We start from the raw sequence: 12,225 nt of genomic DNA, 5'->3' as shown, positions 1-12,225 counted from the left end.
ATCTCATGTTTAGTTTACTAATTTGTTTTGAGATTGTAGTCCATCACAGGAGCGAGCTTAGAGCGGTGACCACTTTACAACACACACATGGGGAGCATAAGTAGCCACCCTCCAGAAGGAAGGACAGTGTCAGCACCAATTCAGAGATGATTTGAGGATCTACAGCCGAGTGATACACAAAAAAGGTTCATTTATGTTAATAGTTAAGGTGTTTTAATGTATTTTTAAGATTTAACTTCTGAGTTTAATGTCATTTTAATATGGATTCTGCCTTGTTCCTGAAGCCTCTGTACTTTGCGCTTTGCTCATTCTGATTTACTAAAAAAGCCTCATGATGTGTAGCAATAGTGCTAAGTGCACTGACTAGCTTTCTGCCTCACAGCACTAACTGTGCTCCCCTGGCTATAAAGCAGGAGGCAGACGGCAATAGAAGGGCCAGTCAATGGGTTAATTGCACAGAGCCCTGTGAACAGCGGGCTGCATTCACATTCCTTTCAGAATCCTTAGCCCCTCTGAAACACACTCCTGTATCAAATGGTCGTCCTGAAAGTTATTGTTTCCTTTCTAAAGGTTCAAAGTCAGGTTGCTCTGTGATTTGATATGCACCTGAGACCAGTGACATGAAAAAAGTTCGGGGAGTAGGTTACCTGCAGCACATTCTTTCCTCATTGATAAACTGTTTTAATACATGCTGTTTAACTTGCATATATTCTCTGTGTGACATTAGGAACTGAACCAAGCACACAAATAACTCTTCTGTTGGTTTAAACATCCTCTGCATCTTTATATATTTAAAATCATATTCCAGAATGTAAAGACCATTATTTACTTACAGTATGTACATATTATTGCAGGGCAGGGCAGTACATTCATAAATAAAGTGGTGAACATTTGGAACTTCAGGCAATGCAAGTACAAAAACACGCGGAGTAGAGGACACTGTCTGAACCGTTTTACAATCTAAGAGGAACACTAGATTTAGTGGTTACAGGATTAAGTCAATGGGTTTTGATGAGCGTAGGAGACAGAGATGCTTCATGACGGTGAAGATGCCTACAGAGACCATTACTTACAGTAGGGTGTTGTATGAAGCCTCATCACACACACAATCCCCTTTGATTTGTAGGGCACACGCTGGTAAATGACTGGTTGGGTTTCTAGGTTTCCTTTGTGAATCTGCATCATGTGATCTGTGACATTACTTTCAAAAGTGTAGGAAAATGGGAATGTTTTCGGTCACTGGTCATTAGGTTGCATGATGATAAAGAAGATCCGAGTGAGTACTCAGTTTTCAACTAACATATTAATGTGTTAGCAGCAGGACACTGGATGACACAGCCCAGTCATTGGAAAGGAGGTGGAGGTATTGCACAGAAGTACTGAGAACTTGTATGCATTGTTCCTTCACCTTCTATGTCTTTTCAAAACAGCTTTGAACTAAGAGCTAGTCTATTACAATTTTTGACCAACAGTAATGTTAGAACTATGAGGTGAGTGATTTTCACTCAACCTCATAGTTCGAGCCGACATGTGACAATGAAACTGTAACATGTCCGCTCAATAGATAGGGAAGTGAGCGAACACATACCGTCCCTCGCCAACTTCACAATCATGTCCCTGCACCGAGCCATGACTGTCAATCATGGCAACCCTGCAGGGATTTCCCTGCTCCTCCAGCGCTGAGTGGAGGAACGGATGGGGAGGGGGCGGGTACAGCTGGTTCTGCCTCTAGATAGTCAAAGCCAGCTGTCACTCACACAGCTGGGTGGATCTCGACAGTAATGTCGGGATCCATCCTGGCTGCGGTGCTCTCAGTATACCGCGAGCTGTAGCTCGCGATATACTGAGCTTTGGGTCACGGGAGGAGGTGAGTATATGTCCTTCTGTGACCCTTAAGAGAACTATGGGGAAAAACACTTACCCCATAGCTCTCCTTTAATGAAAGAACTGGATGTGTCCTCATCTTGCTGTAGTATGGGTCAATGTTTATGGAAAAATGTTACATCTATTTTTTGACTGTGCCCAGCAGGACCCTATCATCCATACTATAGCTCCCCTTTCTCCTGTGGTAATGTTAAAGTGACGCTAAACTCAGGAAATAAATCTTAAAAATGCATTCATGTACCTTAACTATTAACAAAAATTTATCTTATTTGTGTATCACTCAGCTGTAGAAGCTCAAATACCCTGACACTGTCCTTCCTTCTGGAGGGTGGACACTTTTGTCCCCCATGGTCCCTGTGTGTGTTGTAAAGTAGCCACCGCTCCTGTGATGGACTACAATCTCAATACAGATTAGTAAACTAAGCATGAGATTGTAGTCCATCTTCTCTCTGGAAATCTCCTAATAGGAAGACTGCTTCCTTTCTTGAATTCCCTATTTAATTAGGAGTGTTCTTTTAGTGCTGAACAATTTTCCCAATGGGTTTATTATTATTGTACAGGATTTATATAGCACCAACAGTTTGTGCAGCGCTTTGCAATATAAGGAAGACATTACAATTACAATATAATTCAAGACAAGGTGGTAAGGAGGGCCCTGCCCATGAGGGCTTACAATCTAAAGGGGGAGGGATCCCCTTTTAATTAATTTGGATGGGTTTTCTATTGTCACCAAATACTTTTTATCTTTGGTTTACAAAACCATTTAGTTTATAGACATCTTTCTTAATCTTTAAAAATTGTCTTGATGAAGAAATTGAAGGATGTTGTTTGAATGTAATTTGAAGTGTTGTTTGGCCTTGCCACAAATTAAGTTTCAAATTCTCTAGGACCCATAGGATGAAACCATTACCAATACATCTTAACCACAATAAAATTGTGAAGGTAAATTTTATATAGATCTGAAAATACAACTTTATCTTTCTACCAAGTAAGAAATATATTTGTGAAGGTTGGGGCACGTGAGGTTTCAGTGACATGACATAAGACAACCGAACTCCAATGTAAAGAAACTAAAGCAGGACTCCTATTGAAATGGCAGCGAGTTATTCAAAAGTAATGTGATGTTATAGGGCAGGGGTGCCCACAATTTTTTGTGTTAAGATCTACTTTTCAAAGGACGAGCTACATGAGATCTACCAATGAAAAAAACCCTCCCTCACTCTCTCTCCTGGCTGTCTCTCCTTGCTCTCTCTCTCTCTTAGCTGTCTCTCCTTGCTCATCCTCCTGGCTTTCTTGCCTCTCTCTCCTGGCTGTCTTTCCTCACTCTCTCTCCTGGCTGTCTTTCCTCACTCTCTCTCTCCTGGCTGTCATTGCTCATTTTCTCTGCTGGCTGTCTCTCTTAACACTCTTGGCTGTCTCTCCTCTCTCTCTCTTTCCTGGCTGTCTCTCCTCTCTCTCTCTCTTTCCTGGTTGTCTCTCCTTGCTCTCTCTCCTTGCTCTCTCTCTCCTGGCTGTCTCTCCCCGCTCTCTCTCCTGGCTCACCTTGCTGTATTTTGCAAACAGTGTAGTCCAACAGGCTGTGTAAACTAATATTCTTTGATGTAATACATAGCACTTCAACCCCCAGTATCCACCAGAAATGTGTCAGGGAGCTTGGCTCAGCAGACTCAGGCTAATAGGTAATCATGTGTTCACAGCTAAATAAATATACCAAAATGGAATAAAGGGGCCACCATTCACACCCTTCGTGATCTACCAGCATCAGCTTTGAGAGCTACTGGTAGATCACGATCTACCTAATGGGCATCCGTGTTGTAGGGGAATCTCCTCTTGCCCTCCTCCAGGTTTTAAGAAGGGAGAGTATAACCCCAAAACCTCACATCACTTCTCTATACTTTTCTACCTCTTAAATTACACTCCAATTACAGTCCAATTACACATGCATTGAAGTTCAGTTGTTTTACGGCATCGAATGCATCTTTCCTGTCAATGCTGGTAAGCCTGACAAAAAATGTCAGGTCCCATTTAAATCTGCATGTTTTAGGGGCACTGCAGGTGTCTGAGAAAAAGTCCTACTTGCTGCATCTTTAACTGCCTCTGGGCCGGCCGTAGTAGAAAAACAGCCGGCCAGGAGCTCTCTAGATCTGAGCGGGCGTCTCTAGACGTCCGCTTAGACACACCCCCTTGCGGGCGCAGGAAATGATAAAGCTCTATCTGTCCCCAAAAAATGGTATAAAATTCATTTCAGTACAGCGTTGCATGACGGAATAAATGTCAGTCAAAGTACTGCAGCGCTGAACACTGGAAAATGGCCTGGCCAGGAAGGGGGTCTAAACACCTGGTCTTGAAGTGGTTAAAGGCATAGTCCAGCTTTTGCAAAAAAATAAAAAATACTTGCACACACATTAACAAAAAAAAATTGTTAATTTTCAAAGCATTGTAACGGTGATCAGTGGATCGCGGGTTCAATGCTCTGGCTCCTGCAGGCTCTTCAGCCCATACAGAGGTACCAGCAGTAGTAAAACATTTTTTTGAGCGCTACTAGGAAATGTTTGTCCCCTTTTTTGTAGGTGTCCTTGTCTGCCCCTCAAATCTGGGGACTGGTTTTGGATGTCCAACATGTTTATGAACGGAGTCCTTTGTTCTCCAATGAATGTTTCTCCAGTAGGTCATTGGAGGTGAGAGTTTCCTCCCATATGATGGGTTCTTATACTGTTACTACAGTTCAAATATTGTGCTACAAAAAGGTGGTTTATCCTTTTATTTTACTCACGGCTTCACTACTACTGAGCTTGTATGCAGGTGTAACCACTAGACGGCTGTACCTCTTTTTTGATTTGGATTGTGTCCAAACCTCCTAGAGATGAGAACTATACGTACCGTGTTTACCCGAAAATAAGACACTGTCTTATAGTTTTTTGGGGGTTCAAAAAAACACACTAGGTCTTATTTTTTTTATGTACAATCCACACTTTTTCATGTACAGTCTACAGTCTACATGTATTCATGTACAAAAATATGGTGATCTGGGCAATCAGGGGTGCCGTACCTTTCCAAGAGCAATTTGCTAACCAATCGCTGGCTAGAATGAGCGAAACACACTTTCACCATTGATTCCTCACAGGCGGAGTGCATTTGGTATCACTCTGCCTGTGACAGGAGGCGGCGCTATAGAGGAAGCATCGGCTTATGCGGCTCTGCTCCCTCCGGTGCCGCCTTGTTTCCACTAGCGCTAGCTTAGTTGGGACCGCTGATTCTCTCCCGCGGCTTTTCAAGTTCCCCCTTATGCCACCACCGGCCCAGGGAATGGTCACAACTAGGTCTTATTTTCGGGGTAGGTCTTATATTTTAGCAATTCACAAAAATAGTACTAGGTCTTATTTACGGGGAAACAGGGTAGACATTGATGAATAGAGTCCTGTGTTCTCCAATGAACTACCGTAGTGCAAAAAATCCTATTTTTCATTGCATCCTTTGTAAATATACAGTTTATGTACATGTGAGCAGCCATATGTATTATTCTTATATGCAGATTATAAACCTTAATATATAGTCCTGCACAACAACTGTATTACTGTTCTCTCTCAGTAATATCTGTAAAAAATAAGTCAAGGCAACTGGACTTGCTGTATTTTTCTTGAAGACGTTTCACTGGTCATCCAACCAGCTTTCTCAATTCAGAATGACTTGTAGAAAAATTATCTTGGAATAAATATGGTGAATGTCGCTCCAATCCACATAATCTGTTAGTCACAACCAGGTTTTGGGGCATTTACATGATTGGAGTCTAGGAGGTGTTATTAAACTGCCCAGAGAGAGGTGTTAAAGGAGAACTATGGGGTCAGTGTTTTTCCCCATAGTTCTCCTTAGGGTAACAGGAGGACACAAACTAGCGTTTTAGTGTCACTTTAACATTACCACTGGAGAAAGGGGAGCTATAGTATGGATGATAGGGTCCTGCTGGGCACAGTCAAAAAATAGATGTAACATTTTTTCCATAAACATTGACCCATACTACAGCAAGATGAGGACACATCCAGTTCTTTCATTAAAGGAGAGCTATGCGTTTGCATTGGAATGGAGCGCAGGCAAAGTTTTGGGGCACACGTCTGATCGCAATGCGGGTGGGGGGGAGTTTTGTGAAGGATTGCGGTGCGTTCCAGCAGCTACCGCTTTGGAACGCACATCATTCGGTGTGAACAAGCCCTAACAGTTGCATCTGTAAATGGATGATCTGTGACTACAAGTTCCATATGCCTCTGTGGCAGAAGGACTCACAGATTGCAATGGGGCACAAATTTGGTGACATCACCACACCTGTAGTCCATCCTTTTTAACTTCCAGCCCCGGATTGTGATGTAAACAATGCAGGAGACTATGAATTGCACCCAGAAACACTGATCACAGTTGCAATGCTCTGCAAGCTTCATTGCAATAATGTAAAAAAACCCATAGGGGGGAATTTATCAAACCTGGAGCAGCTGTGCATCACAACCAATCAGCTTCTCTCTTCAGTTTGTTCAGTAAAGATTTGAAAATGAAAGGTGGGAAGCTGATTGGTTGCCATGCACAGCTGCTGCAGATTTTCTCTGCTCCAAGTTTGATCAGTTCCCCTCATAGTTTATAAATTTATCATGGCTGCTGCATTTATTGTTTTTTGCAAAAGGTGGACTATGACTGTAAGATGTGTTTTGATGATTTCCTGTTAAACACATCAATCATAAAACATATCTCTGCACGTCCAGTTATGTAGATAGTTAATAATATTGTGGTTTACTGTATGTTCACGTCCTCGGAAGTCCCACTCCCAGACAGCTGCCAGTGTATTAGTATTGAATGTTGACGCTCCGATCACTCCCCCAGTGCCCTCCATGAACTTTGCACTGATTCCCGTGCGCAGGGCGGACCTCTCCGCTCAGCGTCCGGTTTCCATGGTGACCAACGCCGGGCTCTTCCTACGTCACTTCCGGGGAACTCACTCTCCACCATGGCGTCCTTGTTGGATGATCGGGACATGCAGAATGTGCGGCGTCGGTTTGAGCAGCAGGCCGAGTCCTTCCTGAGGGTGACAGAGGCCGGTGTGTACCCTCTCTCCATGACTCGGCCTGCCTTGGTGCTGGGACAGCTGAGAGTTAGGCTCATGTTCCACACAGTGTCAGTTCCGGAATGGTTGGGGATAGGGAAGTTGTTGCAATTGTACCTGTCATCAGTGTGCTTTTCATGATAGAATATTCCACCTAAGGCACCATTCACACCAGGGAGTATTGTGAATGCGTGTCAAACACGTGTGCTTTAACGCACATTCACAATACATGCACAAATGGGGAACACACCTGCGTTGCCATTACTAGTTAAAGGCACCCCAAACGTGGCTGAGCAAACCTGGATGTGTTCACATGGGGGGAAAAACATGGAATGCATGTTGCCAAATGTGCAATGTGTAATTCTTTTGCGCGGTTGGCACACATCCAGGGACGCAATGGGGATATGCGCCAAAGTCCCACAAAAGCGCTTGTCTTTGTGCTCCGCTCAGGTTTATCTGTCCCATGCATGGTTTTGGATAGCTGCAGCTACTAGAGAGTTATCGGTGACCTCTCTGTAACTTCTCTGACTAATGTCCTTCTTACCCTGTCACTAAGCTTTGATGGAGGGTCATTTTTGGCCCTTCTCTGGTTCATTTGACTCTTTTTTTTGCTTTCTCCAGAATTTGTAGACCATTTCCTGTATCTGTTCATGTGGAGGCATCTCATAGCTTTATCGTATCTGTTGTTCCACTTTCCTGGGAGAACCATTGTTATGGACGTCTTCCTGTAATAGCGTCTCTCCTCAGCGCCCACTGCGCTGGCTGCTCATTGTTCTTTGAAACTGAAACGGATAAGTTGCATTTTCCAAATCATCTTCCAGGACAACACATGAGAGATGGGCACCTCCTCCAACAGAAACAAGAAACGCATCACCAACAACACTTTGCCAAGTCGTGGAAGTCTTGTGTAGTCCGTCTGGATGAGACGCATTGTTTAGAACCTGGTGGAAGGAGGCTCAGCTCTGGATTCATGTCTGCAGTCCTTCACCCAGTCCCCTTTTCCTCTCATTCCTTGATAGTGAGACTCTTGTTGATTCTTGTTCACTGACTTGACTCCTTGCTGCCTCAGTGTGTAGTCTATGGTCACTACATTTCTTCCCCCTCAGAGTTATCTTTGTGGCCTGTCTGTGATATGGCGTTCGTGGACGTCAGGTGTCCTAGCACCATGGTTGGCTGTATTATTTCACCCTTGGCATGCACCGTTATGTGTGGTGGTGGTGGGGGGCGGGGGGTGTACCTCAGGGGTCATGTTTCATGTTGTTTTCTCTGCTGGTGGCAAGCATGGGCTGTTGTGAAGTTTTAGGCCCTCTGCCAATCCTAAAGAGTACATGTGTGTGAATGCCAAGATACCCTTGTGTCAATTTTCTAATGTTAAAGTGACACTAAACCTTGGAGTTAAAGCTTAAAAATGCATTCAAGTACCCCAACTATTACCAAAAATGTATTTTATTTGTAGGGATGCACCGATACCGAGTATTTGGGCGTGTATTCGTACTCGCCCAAATGCTCCCATACCTTCCCCGATACCAGAACTTCCGGTCAGAGGAAGATTTCCTCTGACCGGCAGTGCCATAGGGGAGCATGGAGCCGGCCTAACGGGCGGCTCGATGTTAAATGGCTAGGAAGATGGATTTCTAGCCAATCAGCACGGAGCCGGCTTCCCGGCCATTCAGGAAACTGGGAGGTTGGTCATTACTTGCGGCCTGGCTTTCTGGTTGCCCAGGAAGTTTTTATGAATGTCATAATTAGTTTGCTTAGACTATAATCTTGTGCATGTCCTTTGTTTTGTAATACTGTATTCAGTACAGGCCTCAAAATGTCTGGTCTAACTACAAGTTGATTTCTACTACTACTACTAATCACTGCTACTAGCACAGATGACTTAATGCACATTAATTCCACTGTAGTCCACAGATGCCGGAATGGTGACCAATTTCAAAGGGATTTTGGTATTGCCTATCATTTTCTGAAGCACTGTAGTGATGTTCTCTATTGGAACGTCCTTTTCAGTTGCTGAAGTTGTACATTGGCTTGTCTTAAAAGCTGCTCCACCATGGCACAAATTTGGAGTATGTAGGCTGCTATGCCTGCACAGTGGAGGGAACAATCATTTTTTTATGGTACAAGCACAGAGTTTGTGACATTGATTTACAGTGATGTGAGTTGGAAGTGGTCACTGTGTTGTGCTTCTGCAGGAGACCATTCTTTTCTTTGTGCTATTACACTGTATGGTGGTATGGATGTCTGCCTCCACCACAGCTCAGACCTAAGTCAGCACATTGTATGTTCTGATGAGGCTATAAAGACTTCATAAATACTTTTTTGTTCAGTAGATATGCAGGAATTCGACATACTTACTTCTATATACTTTTTAGCAGAAATGTCTCATGGGTATAGGTAATGCCAGAGCCAAATAAATGGCTCATTATATTCCTTAATTACCATTTTCATTGTGTAGCACAGGCTATGGGACTTGTGTACGTCCTTAACCGACCAAATCCTCACCATGGTTTGGTCTTATTATTAAAATATTTCTTTGTTAAGTCAGTCCTTGATAACTTTGTAGAAAGTTAGTCAGAGGTGGCTCGGTGCATTTTTAGGTGTATTTTGGCCATGTTTAGTGTAGGTCTTCTGCCTTTGTTTTTGTATCATAGTGTTAAGAGGTTCATGTATATGTGGCCATCTGTAATATTCATGGTCAGTCCTTTGGGAGGAGAATTTTCCAGGCTTTTGTCCCTCCCCAATCTGTTAAATTGTTGCTAATCCTCTCATGTGTTATCCTGGAAGATGATTTGAGACATCAAGAATAACTCTACTTCCAGGATTCCACCCTTGTTCTGTTCTTTTCCTCTTGTGTATGCTTTGTTCGGTTCTTTGTTCATGTACTGCCGACCAGTTTGGCAGAAGGACTTCCTTTCAAAGTGTTTTTGGTGATACGTTTCTTGTTTCTGTCACCTACTGTCCTGGAAGACTGGAAATAAGGTGCCCATACACTGCACGATTCTCGTAGAGAATCGCGGGAAATCCCGCGATCGTACGAGAATCGTGCAGTGTGAATGAAGACGTGCGACCGTTTCTACTGTACGGTCGCACGTCTTTTGTCTAAGGAGCATGCTAGAAAACCAGCCGAGAATTGTACAATTTTCGGCTGGTTTTTAGCATGTTCGTAAGATCAATGCCGCACAAGAGTTTCTTAGAAGTCTAATTCTGGATTTAGCACCTTGGGGATGCCATTGGGTTGCCCCGCAGTTCTTGTTTTTATATCTGAAGATTCTAATTATTATTTATTTTTTAGATATCGATGACGATGAAAAAAAAAAGCAAAAGCCTCTCCCTAGAATAAACCTCCATTCGGTGTTTTGGATATTGGCAGCAGTTGCTGTGACACACTATGTTGACTTCCTACCAGTTGTCCAAGGCAACTTACAAGAAGGCTGGTAAGATGTTAAATGTATAAAGCACTATACTCAACCTCATGGTTGTCTGTCCATATGGTGTTTGGTCACAAAAATGAATGTATGCATTAAAGTGACATTAAAGTCAAAAAATATTTACCCTCCCCCCAATGTTAATGTCAGTATTGTCAGGATCCACCCCGCTACCAGATTGACAGCTGGCACTGCCTCTCTAGAAGCAGAGCCAGCTGTGGCTGCCCTCTCCCCATCTGTCCCTCCAATGAGCACCGGAGAAACGGAGAGGGGAGGGGGAATCTTTGTGGGGAGCCATGACTGACGGTCACAGCTGTCTGCAGGTAGAAGATCGGGAACTGAGCGATCGGTGGTATGTGATTTGCTCAGTTCTTAATCAATAGAGCTGACATGTGACAGCTTCAGTGTCGCACATCAGGTCTAATTATGAGATTGAGTTTATTTCATTCTCCCCATAATTCTCCTTTTAAATCTTTTGTTTTGCTTTTGGTTACAAGGCTATAATACCAATATAAAGGTCATTTTAGCCTCTCCGTTCCAGTTCCCCAAAGTAAAGAGCTTTGTAGTAGAACATTATCTGACTTCAGTAGTAGCTTTTGAAGAAGGCCTAAAATTGGCCATACACGGCTTGAAGTTCGGCTGATTCACTGTGTAGCCTTGTCATCTTCACTTGGCTCAACAAACTTCAAAGGAACAATCCATGGAGCCGGGCAGAAACAAGTTGGCTGAACAGTGACTTGCAGCCAGTCAGATGCCATCACTATTCGAGTGCAGCTGTCAGAATACAAAAGCTGAAAGGAGATTCGTCCATCTTCTCTGTTTAGGGTGGATGGGGGAATCAATCGATGTTATGTGTATGGCCAGCTTTACTTGCACATAATACCATGGTCTCACTCTGTAATAAGATATTTGGAAATTAGATTTATGACTTCATCTCTTTCTATGTATTATTTTCATTTACCGGTAATTGAATAGAAATTGTTTGTCTTGCAGTTCCTGGCTTCTAGTTGGTGCAGTGTCTCTGGTTGTCAGCATGTCTATTGCACTCTATTGCATTGTTTATCTGGAATGGTTTAGTGGGATTTGTGATTATGATGCCAAGTACCCAGGACTTGTACCAGTCGCAATTGTAACTTTCCTAGTAGCTGCAGTGTGGTGAGTTTCTATGCATGTACATTACTTATTAAGCAATTAGTTATTGTTGCATACAGCCGGGGACGAGATCCATCCCAGCCTCTGACTAGCAGCAGCACACTGGTGAGGTCATCCATGTGTATTCATATGGTGAGACTGGCAGCACAATCAAACCAATGAGCCTTATTGGCTCAAATATCCGCCCTTTCCTATTCCGAGTGCTGCGTACAGATTCTGATATCAAAGCACATTTAAAGTGCAACTGAAGCCAAAACCTTTTTTAGTTTTGGATAGAGTGGAGGGGATTAGAACACCTCTCAGGTTTTAGTTTTTTGTGTCCCGTTAGGGAGATTAGCCCTCTGTTTGTCCTGGTGACTGTTATTACTAAAAGTGAAAGAAAATCCCAAATTGTGGGTTGTCACCAGAACAGGAATTGATGGGAATACTTCGAATGGGGACACTAGTTCTGGTAGCCCTGATGACCACCAGGAATTTCCCTCACTTTGGAGGGATTTCCTCCACTTCCTGTTGTGACCATCAGTCAGGAAGTGAAGGAAAATCCCCCCTTTGGGACACAGATTGCAAAAAAGTTGACCAGGATTCTACCCCTCCCTTACTCTTATCTAAAACTAGAAAAAAATATTGGCTTCAGTTCTACTTTAAAAAAATAGTAATTTATTTATATATATATATATA

General features: G+C 43.2%; 1 protein-coding gene across 1 annotated transcript in view; it reads left to right on the top strand.

The window, feature by feature from the left end:
• The first annotated feature begins 6,859 nt into the window (after positions 1–6,859).
• The window catches only part of TMEM128 (transmembrane protein 128), a 7,495-nt gene continuing 2,129 nt past the window's right edge, over positions 6,860–12,225 (top strand). Inside the window, exons 1-3 of the mRNA XM_018568072.1 lie at positions 6,860–6,962; positions 10,263–10,404; positions 11,389–11,550. Coding sequence (XP_018423574.1) covers positions 6,872–6,962; positions 10,263–10,404; positions 11,389–11,550 — 395 coding nt within the window. The 5' untranslated portion in view covers positions 6,860–6,871. The remainder of the gene's footprint in view (positions 6,963–10,262; positions 10,405–11,388; positions 11,551–12,225) is intronic.

The sequence above is a fragment of the Nanorana parkeri genome, unplaced genomic scaffold (genome assembly GCF_000935625.1).
Source record: "Nanorana parkeri isolate BGI_ZX_2015 unplaced genomic scaffold, ASM93562v1 scaffold1134, whole genome shotgun sequence".
NCBI lineage: Eukaryota > Metazoa > Chordata > Amphibia > Anura > Dicroglossidae > Nanorana > Nanorana parkeri.
The sequence above is the reverse complement of the archived record's forward strand: the minus strand, read 5'-3'. Positions and strand labels throughout refer to the sequence as shown.